The sequence below is a fragment of the Labrus bergylta genome, chromosome 7, assembly GCF_963930695.1.
Source record: "Labrus bergylta chromosome 7, fLabBer1.1, whole genome shotgun sequence".
Classification (NCBI taxonomy): domain Eukaryota; kingdom Metazoa; phylum Chordata; class Actinopteri; order Labriformes; family Labridae; genus Labrus; species Labrus bergylta.
In genome coordinates, this window is record NC_089201.1 from 22,840,985 (window position 1) to 22,860,722 (window position 19,738).

Below are 19,738 nucleotides of genomic sequence, written 5' to 3' on the forward strand. Positions count from 1 at the left end.
TTCTGTGTACTTTTAAATGATGTTTAATAAATAGTCTATACTTCTTCAGGAGTACAGAGCATGCTTTTAGAAATAAGGTCATTATAACATTTGTTTAAAAGGCACTTTCACAGATGGCTTCATTTATCTCTTATGCACTCAGAGTCATTGATGAGGTGAAAGACAAAGCGGGCAATACTCGGCAAAGCATCTGCAGTCTAGAATTGATTGACACTTTTCATTTTTTACTTTTAACTTTGTGTCTCAGGTGAGTCACTCCCAGTGTGATCCATGTTAACTAGCTGAGCTGAGTGCTTACATTCAGTGAGAAAAAAAAAAGACAACAATCAGCTCAGGAATGTGGATGTCAGTTTCTGAGAGTGGCCCCAAAAAAGGGGGGAGGGTGGTGGGAACAAAGTGGAGAACTGGAGCAAAGAAAATCCTCACCATGGCTGAGCTGGACGTGTGCCTTGTAGTGACAAAAAACACTCTGTAGGGTGCGATTCAAGCGGAAAGCTGCTTCGATTTTAACCTAAAGAAGCAGAGGTATGTTGTTTATTGTTTAGATTTTGACAAGGAAGTCACTGTGTTCAATATATTTCCTTCATATCAGTTGAGCTCAGATTTTTAGAATGTGTTGGATACATCATGAAAAGATCTCTGTAAAATGAAGGAGGTTTAAAAAGTACATTTAGGAGTAGACTTTGTTATTAAAGCTGTAGTTTTTGAATGTCCACTGTAAATGGGGAATGGTTTTCTATACCCAGTCTCTTTTTGAAGTCTAAAACTTTCTTGGACCTTTTAAATCTTCAAAACTGTTCAACAAACATTCAAATCATTGCTAAATCCCAGTTTTTTGTTTGTACCTGTCTATAAGCAGGAGGAGCACTGGAGTGGAGAAGTAGCCTCTGTTAAATCCGCCTGAAAGCAGTGAAAGAGCTTTGACTTTGATGTATCAGTTGACTACACAGAATTTTATTTTATTTTTTTATGCTTTCAGGATTTTCCTAAAGTCTGAACAGAATGAGACTCCTGAAGAGAGCGTCTGCACTCATCCTACGGAGTGGCATCAGAACGTATCAGAGCAGATTGTCCCAAAATGGTAAATAATAATATATGTCTTTTTTACATTTCATCTCAAATGATACACACAATTCAAGACAAATTGATCATTGAAATAAGATTGATTTTGAACCCTCCTCTCGTAGACGGCCTCTTCAGAGTTCATACGCCTGTATCACAGGCTCTGGCAGAAAACAAACCTGTGGTCGCACTCGAGAGCACAATCATCACACATGGGATGCCTTATCCACACAACCTGAGGTACACCTTTTAAAGGCTCATCAATCTGTTGTACTTGCAGCACAAACTGGTTTTTAATCTTTGATGGTGAATCAACACAGAACAGCCAAGGAGGTGGAGGCCATTGTGAGAGCTGAAGGAGCCACTCCGGCCACAGTCGCAGTGATTGATGGTGAGGTCCATATCGGTCTGTCCTCGGAGGAGCTCGACCACCTCGCCCGATGTGAGAGCTCCCTGAAGGTGTCCCGACGTGATCTGCCCTACGTCATCAGCAAGGTGAGACACCAACACACTCAGCGCCAGCTTTGGAAGAAGTATTAAGGTCCTCTAGTAAAAGAATCACAATCTCGATTTAACTACTTCAAATATAGGGCTGAAAGTAATTTTTTTCCGAACCAATAATATATTTGATTTGACTTTTTTGATTTATGTTTTTGCAATTCTGCATGAAATTGATGATTACTAAAACAGCTGCCCATTCTTTTCTGTCAATCATCTCATTAATAAATCTGCTTGTCTTAACAGCTGTACTTGTGTATATATATATATATATATATATATATACTGATGAATACTTGAATTTGAACAAACTCAATATTTTTGAGCACAAAGTCTGCTTTTTATGAAAGTAAATATTTAAAAGTATCTAAAGCTATGAAAGTGTTTCTGTAAACTGAAAGGAGATGATTTCTCTTCTGACTTGTTGAGGAGTAGAACTGAAAAGTGAAATGAAAAGCAGGACAAAATAGAGAAGAGATATGATTGTTTAATTTGTACTTTGATAAAAAAAAAAAAAGGTCATGCATATTTACTGACTTTTTTATTTACGTAGGTGTCTGGAATGTTTTCCTCTTTGTTTTTTCTCAGGGTCTCTCTGGAGGAACTACCGTGTCAGCCACTATGATCGCAGCACATCAAGCTGGCATCCCTGTCTTTGTCACAGGGGGCATCGGAGGGGTTCACAGAGACGGAGAGAACAGTAAAGAGAGAGTTTTGTTTTTCATTCTTTTAAATACTAATAACGACTTGCTTTTCCCTTACTTTTCAAACCACGGACACAAACAAAGTGGTTAATTTGTTGGTGGCCTGACAAAGAGTAACAAAGAGTAACGTTTCCTCTCTGTGTCTATTTGATGACAAAGACATTTGACAGAGATGAGGATGCAAATATGATCCAGATTAGGTCATATTTAAAGCTATTATTTCATTATGAGGAATGAAGGACACCCTGAAAACTGTCAGAGCAGTTAATTTGTGTCTTTGTTATGTTGGAAAGCATACTTCCATGTATGTTATTTGAAGACTATTACAAAGTGTATCGTGTGCAAAGGCTTTAAATGATTCACTACAGTTATTGGTTATTTCTGCAGGTCTGGACATCAGCGCAGATCTCACAGAGCTTGGCAGGACTCCCATTGCAGTGGTCTCCGCTGGAGTCAAATCTATTCTGGACATCGGTCGCACCCTGGAGTTCCTTGTAAGAATCTTAAAAAAATAATAAAATAATGTCATCAAAGGGCACCTCTCTCTCAGTCAAACATGGTAAAGATATCTCCATGTTTTTATATTGGCTTTTAGTAGCTTAGTTCAATTTTGTTTACCAAAAACGATTTTTGTTCTTTTTTATTTGTGGAGCCTCAATAACAAAACATGATAGACAGGGTTTTTTAGAACATGCATACATACAATAGGACAACCCTTAAGTCCTAAAGATAAGGAAAAAGGCGAAAGTGGAATGTGTGACGAATATGACGCAGGAAGATTCTACATGATGTTTTCTCTTTGTATAAGTCTATGCTACATTTTAATTTAGAGAATTGAAAAAAAGACAGATGTTGAGCAAAGGGTTGTTGAAGGGGAGCAGGTGGACTTATATTTATCTGCTTTTATTTTGCATCTTCTCTTAGGAGACACAGGGTGTCTGCGTAGCCACTTACGGGGCATCAAAGAATTTCCCAGCCTTCTTCTCTCCACAAAGTGGATTCACTTCTCCGTACCAAGTTTGGGACCCCGAGGAGGCTGCAAAACTCATTTGTATGTCACCTTTTTTAAATCCTCAACATTGATTTCTACTTTGACCTTAAAGGTGTGGAGGTTATACAGATAAACTTTAAAGGGAGCTGCATTAAATGGTAAAATAAGACAATGCTTAAAATCATCATAAATCTGAAAGAAAAAGGTGAGAGGATGGCTTTAAAAATAAGCTTGAAGAAGTGACCTAACAGATGAAAGTACATTTAGACCCCAAACTCTGTGAAAGCAAAATAACAAAAATGTTTTCATGGATGTTGATGTGTGTGTTTTGCAGTGAGCACTCTGTCTCTGGGTCTGCAGAGCGGCGTCCTGATCGCCGTGCCGATCCCAGAGGAGCATGCAGCAGCCGGCCAGCAGATAGAGGAAGCCATACAGACGGCAGTGACAGAGGCGAGGTGCAGAGAGTATCTGTGAGCTGTGATCTGCTGTGAATCAAACAAAGTGTTGATATCAGCTGAAAAAAGTTATCTTTGACTGTCTATCTATTTTTGACTCAGAGCTAGAGGTATAACAGGAAGAGATGTGACGCCGTTCATTCTTCAAAAGGTCAACGAGATGACGAAAGGAAAGTCCCTCCAGGCCAGTATCCTTCTGAGAATCTGAATCATTGACACAGAGTTAAAGAACATTGATTGTATTTAAATAATGTGAGTACAAAAAAAGGCACAAAGAAGATTGTTGTCTTGGCCAGCAGGTGTATGTTGCAGTGCAGCGGCTTCTGATGTTTTATAAAACCTGAAATGTCCTTATCCTGTCATGCTCCCAGACATTGCTCTCATTCATAACAATGCAAAAGTTGGAAGTCAGATAGCCTGCGCACTGTCAAAACAAACCAGTGAGAGACTGACAAGAGGCGAGACTCATCGTTATGGAAAGCACTCGTCTGACTCAGAATCAGAAATTGTAAGTGCAAACACAACGGAGGAGTGGTTTCTATTTTTATATTATCAATATTTATGTAAATATTGTGTTTTCCCAGGTTGTCATAGGAGGGATAAATGTAGATTTTATTGCGAAAGGAAAAAACGAATCACTGATTGTAAGTTTCATTTATAGCACATACAGTATGAATACTCAACACTGCATTTCCATGTTAGACTGTTTAATAATGGTTATGAAACGTTTTGCCTCTTTCAGTTTGGACAGACAAACCTAGGAAGTGTGTGTCAGTCATTTGGCGGTGTAGGAAGGAACATTGCAGGTTTGTTTTTTATCTGATTATCTTCATGCACGTCAAATCTGATTGTCTCACCTACGTCTTTGCTTCTTTCCTTTCAAGACTCCCTGAGTCGACTAGGCTGCAGACCTCTGCTCATCTCAGCTACTGGAGCTGATTCACACAGTGATGCAGTGTTTAACTACTGTAAACACATGGTATGTAACATCAGCAACTGATGAGTCCTAAACAGGATTACAATCCCCTTTACATAAAACTGTAATTTCTCTTTTTTTCCTCTAAGAACATAAGTGGTGTGGCGAGGCTAGAAGATCAAAGCACAGCCACGTACTGTGTTGTTATCGGTGAGAGTGGAGAAATGAGTCTCGGATTGGGAGATATGGACATACACGAGCAAATCACCGAGCAGTTTGTAAGTTTTAACTACATATTTATTATGTTTTATGCAAGGTTAAGGCTAGACCAAGCTTTTTGATACTGCACATTTATACCCATTCATTATTGAAATATATAATCTGCAAGGTTTTTATCACACCATACCCATATTTAGATTCATATTAGACTAACTACTTATTGACTCATACAGACCTTGTGCTTAATAAGAAGTTACCAAAATCATCTGATTTGCATCTTGAAGCCGTATTTAAGACTTTTGAACTTCCATTCTGTCTAATGGCCACTAGGAGGCAACTCTAACTCTTCACACTGTGTACAGGACAGGGCTCAATTTGTAACTGATTTATTGACTCAGTGCTTAGTTAACCCTATGAGACCCAAACGTAAAAAAAAGTTGAGATATTTTTCCCCCTTATGGATGTTGAAGGAATCCTCTGATGTTGGAATTGGAAAGTTTTTACATCTTCTTTTTTGTGAGTTTTTAAGCTAAATTTGTGTTGTTATAATATCGGGCCTCACTGGGAGCCGAATTACCTGGACTCACATCATCCAAACATTACACAGAACAGTTAATGTGCTGGGTTGTTAGCTTAACAACCAGTTAACCCGTTTTCAAATGTATTAATAAACACTCACTAGTCATGTTTGTTTTTATACATAATCGAAAAATATGTAATATGCATTTTTTAAACAGTTTTCAGCCTGTGGTTGACTTGTCAGATATTTCTTTAGGTCAGCTAAAGTTGATACTGAATATTTCAGCTATGGTTCTCTGAGGTTAACAGTGTTCTTCAAAGCAGCCGGACTTTCATTAATTACATCATGGACCCATTGAGAAAAACTGACAATTAAGCAGTGTCTTCCAAGAGAAGATACAAAAAGGCAGACAACAAGTAATTGATTGAATATTGAATTAACATAATGACATTAACATAACATAATTTGTATCCCACTGTCAGTATTTTACAATTCCTCAAATGTCTTGTTGTCCCCAGGAATGAACCTCTTGTTTTAAACATTAGCACCTTAATTTCATCATTCTATTCATATTTATATCTTTTACAGGTGTCTCGGTTTGAGAAGCAGATTTCTTCAGCCACTCTTGTTTGCCTGGATGGAAACATTCCTGTCACCACCATCAACTACATTTGCTCAGTCGCTGCTAAACACAACATCAATAGTAAGCAAACAGTGACGGATGCTAAATGATCCTAATGATGAACAAAAGCTTGCATTGATTGTAACACAATGTACTGGGTTTGTGTCACAGTTTGGTATGAGCCCACTGATTCAGAAAAGGCCTGCAAGCCTTTCCTCTCAGACGCCTGGAAGTCTCTGTCGTATTCATCCCCAAACCTGGCAGAGCTGTTCACCATGAACACAACCCTGGGCCTCCCAACACCTGAAGGTGAATTGTATTTATTTATAATTATCTAACGCTTAAGCTGTGGACTTCTTTTACTCACTCGTGCGCAGGGGAAGTTTTAACAGGCTGAGTTCTTGTGAAAATATAGAAAGAGTTCGACTGAAACTGAGGATGTGCTTTTGTCTTGTGGGGGTGCAGTGCTTCCGAGCTCTCCTGACAAGGTGCTGAGTGCAGCTGTTGCTCTCTCACGCCCCCTCCTGGAGCATCTGCACTGTCTCGTGGTGACTCTTGGGGCAAATGGAGTGCTGGTGTGTGGAGAACATGAAGCAGGCTCGGTCAACATGCAGCCAAGAAAACAGAAGAGGGTAAGAAAAATATTTGTTTTAAATGATGACGGTGTTCATTTCCATGGAAGTGAATGTGATGACCTTGTGTTTACAGAGGAGGCAGCTCTGTGCTCTTCACTTTCCAGCGGTGACTGTGACAGCAGAGGAGACGGTGAATGTGTCAGGAGCAGGAGACAGGTGCTGAAAATTTGCCATACCTTCTTCCTTTTGGCTATTCCTTCTATTTCCTTTACTAACTCGCCCTGAATCACTTTCACAAACTTGTAACTTCCCATGACCTATTTCTCTCCCTATTCCTGTCACACATATCCATCAGTCAAAAAGTCAAAGAGAAAAACCCTCTCAGCTAAAGTTGCCCTCTCTCTCTCTGTTTTCAGCCTTGCAGGAGCGTTAATGGCTGGGATCCTCCAGCAGCGTGACACAGACAGCTGTGTTCGGATGGGACTCCTTGCTGCAAGGCTCTCCCTGATATCCTCGCACCCGATCGCCCCCACACTCACTTCACACTCAGTGGATCCCAACAAAGTTCAGACTCCTTCTTGGCCAAAACCCAGCTTCATGTGGATAGATTAAAAATGTTTTAGTTTTGAAACTTTACTATATACACTTTTGAAGGTTGGATGTGTTGTGCATATTGAGTTCACTTTATTTCTATTTTTGGACCTTTATGGACATTTCTCCGAATGCAACATAGTGACTGAGCAATTTAACGTCATTTTAAGGATTATTTTTGGGGCTTTTGCCTTTTTTTGGACAAGAGAGCTAAAGATAGACAGGAACTGAGTTGAGAGAGATGGAGGGGGGGGGGGGTAAACCTGTGACGCTGTGCAATGAGGACTGTTACATCTATTGATGGGGTGCCTGCTCTACCAACTGACTTCAAACCAGCAGCCCATGAAAAACATTTTAAAACAAAAGTGAAGTGAATAAAAAGCCAATTTGACTAATATAATGCGAACAAAGAAATGTAATTGTTGTGGTTTTTGGTTGTCTCAACTCTGCTTGACTTCATGAAAACAAATTCTTGCAAATAAATTTTTAAACATAAATACAAGGTTTGTATTTTTCTCATGTTACATTTTAACAACAGCGGTGGACGAAGCAGTCAGGCCAAATTCTTAAGCTAAATTGTGTTGTTTTTTTTTAAGTTGTGGATTCTAATTGTCCTTCAGTAAAGAAAAAAAATAAAGGCACTTTTGCGCCAAATGTACCATTTCAGAGTGCTTCAGGCTAAAGTTTTGATATATTATCAGGCGGGGATGTTACTTTTCTGCTGATTGAGGTCGAGGTCATTGAACTACTTCAGATACTGCGGGGACATTTTTTTGTGTGTGAAACAAACATAGTTACGAGCTGACACTGTTTTGCATTAAAATGAATTCTTAAAGTTAAAGAATAAAAAAAATCTTAGTAAAAATCCATTTGTAGAAACACGTTTTTTTTTTAATCCTATTGAAATGAAATAAATTTTAATTGCATTTTATTGTTACTGTTTGTTTTCAACTTCAGTATAGCACAAATACTCCAAAATGTTTTTTTTTATTTCGCAACATTTTTCGCAGTCTGCCTTTATTAACCTCCTAGTACGTGTCCCTCCACCTCAGCCTGCGATTAAACCGCTGAAAAACTTCACTTCCCACAAAGCACCTCGCCATCTTGCGCAGACTCAATGGAATTCAACACTTGCCCCATTCCCTCCTCCCTACTTTAATGCTAGCTAAGATGGTGGTTAGAGCGTAAATTGTCTCTACAATACCAAGAAAAGAAAGGGGCAAAACATCTCTACAGCCTTTTAATTACAACAGAACATCACATCCACGGTTATATTACATGACCGTGTATAGAATTTTTGACATTTCAGACATATTGGCTCGCAGTCCCCGCCCAATTTTGGTGTGACTCCCTCGGAGTGGAATCCTAAGCTAAATACGGACAGGGTAAGTAACGCTAACGAGAGAGGCTACACAGGTTAGCCAGCCTTCACTGTCCCGCATTAAATAAAGGACAGATCGCTCTGTAACGTGTCAACAACTCATATTGGCGCATCCTCTTGCTCATCAGATCAACCCCCAGGTAATCCCACTGTCATGCGGACAATGTCAGGTGTTTATAGTGTCTAAAACTCGCCTCCGGTGCAGCGTTAGCTCGCGTAGGCCGCGTCGTAAGCCTCCGTGCGTTATGATGATAATGTAGCATGCTAGCTACGCCGAAGCTAGCGGTGAGAGCAAGAAAAAAAAAAAAAAAAAAAAGCCCAAGCTGTCAGTTTAATAAGCAGGCGAAAATGTTGTATTCGTTTTAATACATTATCACACTGTCGATATCACGTTGTTATTCCTCACTGCAAGTTGCGGTTCTGTGATAAAACTTTGATTTGCTTCTGTTGGTCTTGTTAATAGTTACACCGGCTTCTTCTTCTTCTTCTTCTTCTTCTTCTTCTCCTTCTTTTTTAACCAATTCGCGGCTAATGTTAGCTTAGCCTAATGTTAGTCAAATAACATCTGTCATAATGTACAGTCCCAGAAGCTGAAGTTACAACCTGGCTAAGTATTATGTCCTTCTACACGATTGTAAGCAAATCAGCTGATATCTGCAAGCTAAAGGCTTAAACGTGATGTTCACGTACGTGGGGTTAATTATTAGACACATTTTGCTGCCTGGTGTCTGTGATGTTGGCGTTTTGCTTGATCAGGGGGGTTTTTGTCTTTGACTTCGTCTGCTGGCATCAGTGTTGTCACTGTTAAAACAGTACAATATAATATCAAGACGTTTTCGTTTTGTTATAACGCAGTTTTGTTCTCAGACATCTCTCATGACGTGTGGTCCCTGTCAACACACCTGGAAGAGACCACAACATCCGCATTACCACATTAAAATCATCACTGCTCCTTTTTTTATATGCTCGTTTCCTGATAAACACAGCCAAGTGTGGCCTTCAATTAAACACGACAAGCTTAAAAACAAATGTTGTCTAAAATTAAGTCCTCAAGCCTTCGTGGGAGGTTTGTAATCTTTGCTTGGCGATATTAAAGGGATGCTTTTAAGACAGTCTGTTATTCTAAGATGTTTGGTTTGACTTTTTAAAACACTAATGAGTCCCATTTTAACCCGTTGAAACAAATCAAATGATGACACTTCTTTTTTTCTTTTCTTCAAATAACCAAAGCGATGATATATCCATCAAAACTCATGTCAATTAAATCACGTGGATTGAGTTGTGCTTTTTTTGTGTAATTTACTGAGAGTGTTTTCTGATTTTTGATAAAACTTCAATCAGAAAACATTAGAAATGTGTCTGCAATGCTGCATTTTACAACACCGGCCTCCAAAAGTACAGCACAATTAAATCAACTCTTCATGATAGAGCTTTACAAATAAGCAAAAAAAAAAACAGTGTCCATCAAGACAGATTGGTTACATAAGACTGCAGCAGGTAAGCTACGTGGACTTAATAAACTTTAGTGGGATCATTTTTCTGCTGCCAAAGAGGAAAATCTGCGTGAAAGGAAGTGTGACCATGGTGGTCATAAAGTCAGCTTCAGATGTTACACTAAACCGTCCCACTGTCCAAAAATCTAGTTAATAGAAAGAGTAGGTTCAGCTGATGTTATTTTCAGTCATTGTTATGGAGCTCTTATACTTAGACTATGTATGTTCTCTTAGCCCTGTGCTCTGTGACCAGCTTCAAAACTCACCCTCACTGCGCCATAGGATGTCCCACAGCCCTGAAATGAAGGACGACCCCATGGAGTGCCCTCTGTGCATGGAGCCACTGGAGATTGATGACGTCAATTTCTTCCCCTGCACCTGCGGCTATCAGATTTGCCGCTTCTGTTGGCATCGCATCCGGACAGACGAGAATGGCCTCTGCCCCGCCTGCAGAAAGGTGAGGAAATAAAGAAGATCACAGAAAAACTTGTCAGAAGTCTGAAAAGAGGGCGTGTGTTTAAGAAATTAGAAATGTTAGTGATAATGGTCCTGATGTTGATAAAGGCCTTACATAAACTTTTGATCCTGCTCCTAATGTAGCTGTTTGTTATAAAGGGTACCGGCTTTCTAACATCCGTTACAACGCCCTTTAATTTAAACCAGGAGAATATTTTATTCACATGGCGGAAAACTCCGATTTAAGTGTTTGTGTTTCTGCGTAGCCGTACCCAGAGGACCCTGCTGTGTACAAGCCGCTGTCACAGGAGGAGATCCAGAGGATAAAAAACGAGAAGAAGCAGAAACAGAATGAGAAGAAGCAGAAAGTGACAGAAAACCGCAAGCATCTGGCCAGTGTCAGAGTGGTCCAGAGAAACCTGGTGTTCGTGGTGGGACTTTCGCAGCGACTCGCCGACCCTGAGGTGAGTTCTTAAAAACTCAGGGACTTTAGCTACCTGTGTGCTGGTATTTTAGCTGGATGGGGGAAAAAAGACTGTAAATACTGGTACCAGCTCCTTCATTTATGTTGAAGGTTTCTGATATGAGCAGATCCAGTGAAAATACTTCAAAGGTGAATGATGTCAATGCACATTTAAAGGTCTGTTAGCCAAAACTCCCACAGAAGCTTAAAGTGTAAGCCTGAGTATGAAAGAGTTTAAAAGACACCCACAACTATGATAAGCAATATTTAGACATATCTCTTTTTTTCTTTTTGCATGTGTGTGCCTACAGGTCCTAAAACGACCTGAGTATTTTGGCAGGTTTGGAAAAATCCATAAAGTGGTGATAAACAATAGCACATCTTACGCCGGTTCACAGGTAAGAGGGTGAATAGAATAAACGAGCTGTGCTAACAAATGATGCGTTTACAGTATTGACAGAATGTTAGAAAATCTTAATTTAATAATAGAAGAACCATTTGACTTCTACAGATTATCTGATTTGTTGTTGTTATTTTTACTTGCATACCTAAAGATATTATTAAAGAATATTCCAGTTACTTGATCAAAGACGAGTAGTCAGTAATTGAGCTGTTCATAACAGTGATGGAAAGCCATTGTAAACAGACTTATAAAGCCACAGTAGATCTGTTTGACTTGTATGTTTATTTTAACTTTTCTATGTCCTTAGGGGCCCAGTGCCAGCGCTTATGTCACTTATATCCGCTCTGAAGATGCCCTCAGAGCAATACAGTGTGTGAACAATGTAGTTGTTGATGGCAGAACACTCAAGGTAAGGAGTTAACCCCAAATATTTAGCTCCACATTGTTTTCTTATTTTTGTGTCTATGTGATTTTTCTTGTATTAAACAACCTTCATTTTAAAAATAGTACAACTTAGCAATCCCATGAAGCAAAGTCCTGAAGTCAGAGTTTGTCTTTCTGTCTGTCTGTGCAGGCTTCCTTAGGCACAACAAAATACTGCAGTTACTTTCTTAAAAGTATGCAGTGTCCCAAACCTGATTGTATGTATCTACACGAGCTGGGGGATGAAGCAGCTAGCTTTACTAAAGAGGAGATGCAGGTAAGTGGTGGTCTAACATTGATGAACGTGTGTTGATTGTGGTTCATTCTCTGTTTGTTAATAAAATGGTCAATGTTGACTCGTGTTGTGTTTTCTTCAGGCGGGGAAACATCAAGAGTATGAGCAGAAACTCCTTCAAGACCTCTATAAAATTAACCCTAGCTTTCTACAACCTCCAGCATGTGGAACAGACAAGTCAAAGAGTAAACCCAACTCCACACAGAGGTTGGTTCATCTTCTGGTCCAGACTTCCAACAGTGTAACTTGATTATTCCCCTAATCTTGATCTTTCTCTCCCGCTTTGTACCAGATCCAACAGTAGCAATGGTAAAGATGGTTGGCCGACGCTGTCAGGACACAATAAACTGGCCAACGGCCTTTCAGAAGACCGCAAGTCTCCTCCGTTGTTAGACTATCTAGACCAAGAAGTACTTGCTTCAGAAGGGCTAGAATCAGAGCTGGGTCCTGGTCAGTGTACCGCCCTGTCTCCCTTCTCCTCTAACTGTGACAGTAACAGGTAATAAAGACCACTTGTCAACAAAAGCACCTTTCAGACTTTAGTTGTCAACCTGTTTTTGATTATCTAAGTGTGTCTCTCTGCAGTCCCAGTGACAAACCTCCAGAGTCAATCGGAATGGTGAATGGCGAGACTTTACAACAGGTACAAAAACCTCAACTTAATGATACATAAATGAAGGTGTATCAGGTCTGACAAAGACAATCTCAAGCTTCTGCCCTCCTCTCTTCTTTCAGGTACCAACCAGTGAATCCCCCTCTCCTCCCCCTGGTCTAACCAAGCCCAGCCTGGTGGTGCCTATCAGCGTGTCAGACCTCACAGCCCGGTCACCCTTTGAAGGCGCGGCAGCAGAGTCCCAGTCGCTCTTTTCAGACAACAGTAACTTCAGACATCCTAACCCACTCCCTGCTGGCCTGCCCCCCTTCCCTAGCTCCCCTCGCGGCAGTTCAGACTGGCCCATGACCCCTGAACCACAGAGCCTCTTCACATCAGGTAATCACCAAAGTTTTAACGTTTTTGATTGATTATGCCTTTTTCTCTCATTCATTTTGTGTTTTCTTTGTTGCATATATTATACAATGTATCATAATGCTTCAGATGTTAATGTTGTTTAATCAACACCCAAATATTAGCTGGGACTGAGTCAAAACAGTTTTTTATGTTCAATGAGTCATCGGTCCTGACTGGATGACGTATTTCTGTCATTTAAGTAGAGGAGAAACATCTGTGTGAGTAAGCTTTAGATTCTGAAAGAAGAACAATAAAATCAGAGGGGTGGAGTGTTTATGTAAATCAATAATATTATCAACTTTATGTATCTGCCTTCTAAGGGCCTAAGGTGTTAGAAACATAAATAAATAAAGATGTAAACAAACTATGTTGTTGTGAAAAAATAACACCATTGTTTAACAGTCAAAACGAGACAGAATGAGTTGTTTGAATGTAAATTATAAACCATTAGAAACGTATGAAATGAATGATGCTACATAAAACAGCATTTAAGAAGGCATTCAGATATCCTCTCCTGGAGTTGACAAAATTCCTCAAAACACAACTCTGTTAATCAAGAGGCATTGTTGAAAGTATTTTCCCATATTATAATCCTGGCATACCCTGAAAGGCCTCAGGTGTGAGTCTGTCCCTTCGTTTGAATTTATTACACAGGACCATTTATTTAAAAATCGATCCCCCTCTCATTCTGCACCACCACTATTAATAAACATAATGACATTGAGATATGAGTTTTCATCTGGACTTCATTATCAAACAGATTATTCTGAGTTCCTAGCGTTAAATCAGCCTTCGGCCTGAACAGCACGATCTGGCAAGTGAAAGGGAAACTTCTCTTCTGATGCTCCTTGTTTCTGTCGAAAGACCTCGCTTCATGATGATATTTTTTTTATAATTTTAAACAGTGAAGCTCGAAACCATGCTGGTCTTAATGTGTATTATAGAGATTGTCTTTGGTGCACTGAAGTTTCAGAGTGAAAATGCTCAGCCAGCGTGACGGTTGTCTCCTGAAATGTCTTGTTGCACATTAAACATCACATACACATGTTGAAAATGTGAAAAATAACTTGATTGTTATTTTCCTGTTAAAACCTTGATTTTAAATGGAGGGACATGTATGAACAGAATGTTGATTCACATAACGAAATCAAAGAAATTCTGTGATTTGTCCATGAAGACGTTGAGCATTTAGCACCAATCCAGTAACCCGTCTCTGGTCTTCTCTCTCAGACACGATACCAGTGTCTTCTTCCACAGACTGGCAGGCAGCTTTTGGCTTTGGCTCGTCCAGCAAACAACAGGACGATGATCTGGGCTTCGATCCCTTCGACGTCACCCGCAAAGCCTTGGCCGACCTGATAGAGAAGGAGCTGTCGGTGCAGGATCAGAGCCCCTTGTCCCCAGGGCCCTTCTCTCAGGGGACTAACCACGGTCCTGGCCTGCCACTCAACAATCCCAGCACCTCCCACCACTTCCCCAGTGGCCTACCACGCCTCCCCCAGCTCCACCACAGAGCCATCTACAGCTCCTTCAGTTTCCCCGGCAGTCAGAACAGTCAGGCCAGTCAGCAGCAGTCAGCCGCCAGACACCCCTGGATGGGCGTCCCAACAAGAAATAACCTCACACACTTGAACCACTCAGCCAGTGCTGCCTCACACAGTAATTTCCTGGACCTGAATCTGCCCCCTCAGCACAGCACAGGGCTGGGAGGGATCCCCATCTCAGGTACCAGACACTCGGGTCACTGTGGCACCATTCTTAGTCCTCAGGGAGCACTGCATGTTAAAAAAAAAAAAGATCAGATGTGTTACATTATCATGTCATTTAATACTACAACATGTGTACAATGTATAGTAGCATTGTGATTCCTGTTTCAATAATTGTTTATTGACCCTATAGAGGACGTGCTGGCAAATGCAGTTCTTTATCTGACCACTAGTCTGTGCTCACGGTGAACTGACATTTGTGTTTTCTCTCCTGCAGAAAACAGCGGCTCTATAGACGGCTTAAATGTGAAAGAGTGGCAGGACGGCCTGAGAGCCCTCCTGCCAAACATCAACATCAACTTCGGGGGCCTCCCAAACTCCTCTTCCTCTTCATCCTCCTCATCTTCCAACAGCGTTAACCACATCGGTGGGCCGGTTGGGCCAGCAGGTATCTCACACAGCCTGAGCTGGGACGGCACAGCCAGTTGGATGGACCCTGCCATCATCACAGGTAGAGAATGACTGAAGTTAATATTTAACTGGTGCAATGAGGGACAGGACAGTCGAATTTAAATTCAGTTTATCATTTGTATCAGGAAGGACTGATGAGGCTTGACAAATTAGGGCTGCTAACAATTGTCTCTTCCATCCATCTAAAACTTATTGTTTCCTGTAAAAACTTAGTTTATAAAGACTAAAGTAAACCCAGCCAATAGGTTAAATATTAATGCTTTGTATAACATGAAACAAGAATGTTGTGATGTCAGAAAGACAAATGTACATTTTTCATAAAAGTAAGTTAGATTGACCATCTCAGTGTCAGCTTTACTTTTGATTAAAGACTTAATCAGACAAAAAAAATGTTTCCAAAAAGATAATTCTGAAGGAAATGACCAGCTGAAGAATCACAGTGTCAAACTGTTGTTGGTTGCCGTCTCGATGACATGACAAAGCGAAGCGTCTTTCATGGAGGAGAGTTTTAGGAGGGTAATGGAGGTTTCTAGCAATTTTGGACAAAATTCTGAAAACAAAATTTTACCATGGAAGAGAATGTCAAATATTCTATTTGCCTCTCTTAAGTATTGGTATTTTAATAATACGAAAGCAGAACATTTCAGATCTCTGAGCTGAAACCAGTAATTGTTTTAATTGTGGTACAAATGTCACAGATTATCTACAATCCTTAAAAAAAGCGTTTCACAATATTTTTTGTTTTACTCAAATAGTTTGTGTTAAAAAGTGTCCCCTCCGTATTTCTCTGATCACTCATCTATTCTGTGAACTGTCCCTGGTCACGCCCCCCTCAGGTATACCAGCCACGGCAGGAAACAGTTTAGACTGTCTCCAGGACGACAACCCACCACACTGGCTCAAGTCCCTGCAGGCGCTCACAGAGATGGACGGCCCGGCCGGCTCAGCTGTGCCCACTCCCCAGCCCCTCCACAGCGGCCTCCTCGACGCCCACATCCCCCTCCATCACAGAGCCGCCGGCGGCTGGGCTCCCTACCTGCCCCCTCCCACAGCCAACCCCGCCAGCCAGTTCCACTCCCCTCCCCCCGGCTTCCAGACGGCCTTCAGACCCCCAGGACAGCCTGCCACAGAGCTGCTACAGAGTGCCGCTGTGGACCGCCACTGAACACAGACTACAGCAGACACCCACCCATTCCCCCACTACCGCTTTATACCCACTCATCCTGTACCCCCCCCCCCCCCTCCCCCCAATGCAATACACACCAATCTGCAGAGTATGAAAAATGATTAACAAAGTAACAAACATGCTTTCTTTTTTTCTCTTCCTCCTTCCTTTTTGTCTACTCTGAAGGCCTGTTTGTTTTTTTTTGTTTGTGGCACACAAGTTCTCATCGTTATCACCCCTTGTCTGCTACCATCACCACTCCTCACATCTAGTTCTTGGCACAACAAGGGGATTAATCATGTAGCTCGCTGTCAACAGAAGAGCATGGTAAAGCACCGAGCGCCCAGTGGTGACACAAGAGTAAACTCCACAAACTGGTGAAGAAACAAATTAGGCGGAAGTGAGGTCTTTTTTAAATGTAACTAATGATTAAGCATGAACAACATTTGTGGGTTTTTTTTGAAAGTTGAAGTCACGACGAGTTTTTCAGAGGAATGAAGCAAGCTGTGAATCTGCTCTTGAAGCTTTGTCCCAAAGACCCTCATTCTCCCCGCTTTAACAGGAGACTGTGAAACGGTTAACCCTTAAAGTTAAGTTATGAATCAGGCGAGGTGAGAAAGAGGAAAAACGGGTTGGCACGTCGCTTTTCATTTCTGAGAGTGTTTTTTAAATAAGAGTTGACAAAAAGAAGCTGAGATGTGGTTAGCGGAGAGAGAATGCAGATGACACATTGGGGAGTTGAGGGCACAGGCTATGCATGGGCTCCCTGTTAGGTAGGGACACAGATGGCCTGCTTGAGAGGCCACTTGGCCCAAATTCCCTTTAGCGGAGGGCTTCGTCCTGCTGGAGGGAAGATTTTGCTGAACCTCTGTATCAGAGGATAGAGCACTGCCTAACTGCAGGGAGCCAGGGCTTTGGGAGATCGTGGCACACATCCTGAGCACTAGGGTTAGACTCAAAGTGCCACTATGTGGTACCTAAAGTAGCTAGCCCCATGATGGACAGCCACCAAGGAGATAAGCTGACTAGCTGGATGAGGAAATACTAAAGAGGGTAGCAACAGGGTTAACAGGTCCCTTTGTTCGACCCACGAGGGCTTAAACGAGGCCTTAAAACGGACAGACGAGAGAAAGGAACTCGAGTGATTGGAGGAGTCTAGTGTAGATGATTGCTGATAAATATGCAATAATGTATGTGACTTCGGCAACCACATTTGAATATGTGTCACAAGGGAAGGTGCTGCAAGACAAAACCAAGTGCTGTAGTTGTGAATTACAGAGCTCTCAGCCTTCAAGGATTTGAGATCGACCTCTCCAACCACCGCCTTTTTTTCTTTTTTGAAGTCTTAATTCTGATCTGTGTTCTCTCGCTCTCTCTTTCTCCCTCTCTTAGCACCCATTCTCCCTACACAACCCAACCCACCCACCTCCTGCTGTTCCCTATTTAACAGTATTCACAAAAATGAACAAACTCATCCAGGAGACACCAACACAGAGTCATTCAATGGGTTTTAACGTGATGTTGCGAGAAAAAAAACAAAAAAACAAAATTGAGGCGCTTAAAAGGAAGTGAACTGTCCTCTGCAGGTCTGGAAAAATGAACCTTAAATAAAACTGAAAACTTAGAGCTGCTCTATGTCTGCTGTTGTGATTCAAGTGTGCATATATAAAATAAATAAATATATAATATAAATATTTGTACCTTTATAGTACTCACCACCATACTGTCCAGAACTTCTGCTCTGGGAAGGTCACTTTATTTACTTCACTCATTGCTGTCATTCCAATGTCTTCCACTAGAGGGCAGATCTCTCTGTCAGTGATGAGGCTCTGCAGTCAAACTTCAGTCGAGCACACACACACACAAGGTTACACAGGAACACTATTCCACTTACTCAGACCCGTTCTAGTTAGTCTCACTGACAAGAAACCTTTAACAGCTCGTAGTGTCTGGTAGGTTAATGGATTTAATTCAACCATAAGTCAGATAATAATCAGATCTCATTGTGACACGTTTGCTTTTTTAGTGTTGTTTCACGTCACACTCATTGTAGAGCTCTGCACTCTCCTGTCCAATGCAGCAGTATTTACCTGCAGTAGAGACTTATTTTTGTCCTGTAGGACTTCTGACAGACATGAGGAGGAGCACAGTCCAGAACTAGAAAAAGGCTTTACATTATTTCTTCACATAGATATCAGAACCAGGTGCCACTTATAACAGACACATACACTGATATTTGATGTTTTGCTCCTGTAGGACCAAAGAAAGCAGTCTGAAGTCCTTCCTGGTTTGGGCTCATCAGTTCATTGTTTACTGGTACTTGTGAAGTTTAGGGGTTTTCAAAGTCAGCGGTCTTTGAGGGGTTGTGAAAAGAAAGGATAATGATCTGGTGCCATGGTGTCAGTTGGTAAGCTATGAACTAAACTGAAAGTCAAGCCCTGTTAACTGTTTTAGCCTGTATATGTTGTATTTGTTTACATATTTGCTAAATCTGCACAATTTAAGCTTTCAGACTTACTTTTTAGCTTTCCAAATCCACAGACACTCACTACTGGATACATTTAAGGAAAACTTCAAGATGATTTTTCATTTATGAAATCAAAGCTTAGGGGCCTCATATTAAATCAACACTTGAGATACAAACAAAAAGCTTCCATTAGAAGAGTACAAATATTTAATGTATTGTTTATAACACATTGCTATGTAATTATAAGTAGATATAAGACATTTAGAAGTTTTAATGCACAGTAATTACCAACAGTTATAACCTGTGATGAAGAGATAATGTATCTTTACAACCTGGTTTTACCTGTATTTTCTTTGATGGATGTACTTGTGAAGGTGAGAAAGCTTTTTTATATAAATAAATAAATGAAAAAAACTTTTTTCATACATAATGTGTGATACACGAAAAAAATCTAAATTAATAAATTAGGAGCTTTAGGTAGAAAAAAAAAAAGTCAAAGACCTCTCCAGAGCTCTCAAAAAGGAGAATCAGTGACTCTGGCTGAAGAGAAAGAACATCCACCTGGGCCCTCAGGTGAGAAGATGGCATCTAGGGAGTGAGCTCGGTATGCTGGGATTCACTGGTGAACCCTCTGGTGTCGTGGGCTTATCAGCAAAACACTGAGGAAGGAGGGCGCCCACTTGATAACCCACAGGATGCCATCTCTCACTTGAGTTTCCCACAGAGTCTTTGCAGAGTGTCTCAAGTGTGCATGTAAGGGATATTAACACCTTGTCCCGATCACCGATTTGGGAAACAGCTGCCATTCTTTTTTTTCTCGACACTTTTTTAGCATGTGATTGGTGACTTGCTA

At 40.9% G+C, this 19,738-nt stretch overlaps 2 protein-coding genes across 4 annotated transcripts; both read left to right on the forward strand.

Annotated features, from left to right (window-relative positions):
* The first annotated feature begins 373 nt into the window (after positions 1–373).
* Positions 374–7,925, forward strand: zgc:136858 (uncharacterized protein LOC678543 homolog). The gene is made up of 19 exons (XM_020659790.3): positions 374–525; positions 980–1,081; positions 1,188–1,302; positions 1,383–1,557; positions 2,149–2,260; positions 2,652–2,758; positions 3,189–3,315; positions 3,590–3,710; positions 3,813–3,898; positions 4,082–4,218; positions 4,295–4,354; positions 4,453–4,516; positions 4,595–4,689; positions 4,776–4,904; positions 5,954–6,068; positions 6,159–6,296; positions 6,453–6,619; positions 6,696–6,778; positions 6,979–7,925. The coding sequence occupies exons 2-19, from the start codon at positions 1,003–1,005 to the stop codon at positions 7,172–7,174; spliced, it is 2,106 nt and encodes a 701-aa protein (XP_020515446.2). The 5' UTR covers positions 374–525; positions 980–1,002; the 3' UTR covers positions 7,175–7,925.
* Positions 7,926–8,298: 373 nt separating this feature from the next.
* On the forward strand, positions 8,299–18,042 carry cnot4a (CCR4-NOT transcription complex, subunit 4a). Of its 3 annotated transcripts, none has more exons than XM_020658814.3 (13): positions 8,299–8,538; positions 10,262–10,484; positions 10,750–10,947; positions 11,258–11,344; positions 11,657–11,758; positions 11,924–12,049; positions 12,150–12,274; positions 12,360–12,566; positions 12,653–12,710; positions 12,803–13,058; positions 14,307–14,801; positions 15,060–15,293; positions 16,090–18,042. In XM_020658814.3, exons 2-13 carry the CDS (start codon positions 10,311–10,313, stop codon positions 16,416–16,418), a joined length of 2,391 nt encoding a protein of 796 aa, XP_020514470.1. In that variant the 5' UTR covers positions 8,299–8,538; positions 10,262–10,310; the 3' UTR covers positions 16,419–18,042. The 3 variants fall into 3 exon arrangements, with proteins under 3 accessions (XP_020514470.1, XP_020514478.1, XP_065813115.1); XM_020658822.3 differs by having other exon boundaries at positions 8,300–8,538; positions 10,310–10,484; XM_065957043.1 differs by lacking the exon at positions 8,299–8,538 and adding an exon at positions 8,546–8,674 and having other exon boundaries at positions 10,310–10,484.
* The last annotated feature ends 1,696 nt before the right edge of the window (positions 18,043–19,738 follow it).

Excerpts from the sequence above, each read along its gene's own strand:
- zgc:136858 (XM_020659790.3), top strand. The coding sequence starts at position 1,003 with ATGAGACTCCTGAAGAGAGCGTCTGCACTCATCCTACGGAGTGGCATC. Across the intron at positions 3,711-3,812 it reads ACGGCAGTGACAGAGGCGAG|AGCTAGAGGTATAACAGGAA; the intron begins GTGCAGAGAGTA and ends TTTTTGACTCAG. Across the intron at positions 6,069-6,158 it reads TGCTAAACACAACATCAATA|TTTGGTATGAGCCCACTGAT; the intron begins GTAAGCAAACAG and ends TTTGTGTCACAG.
- cnot4a (XM_020658814.3), top strand. The coding sequence starts at position 10,311 with ATGTCCCACAGCCCTGAAATGAAGGACGACCCCATGGAGTGCCCTCTG. Across the intron at positions 12,567-12,652 it reads TCTAACTGTGACAGTAACAG|TCCCAGTGACAAACCTCCAG; the intron begins GTAATAAAGACC and ends GTCTCTCTGCAG. Across the intron at positions 14,802-15,059 it reads GGGAGGGATCCCCATCTCAG|AAAACAGCGGCTCTATAGAC; the intron begins GTACCAGACACT and ends TCTCTCCTGCAG.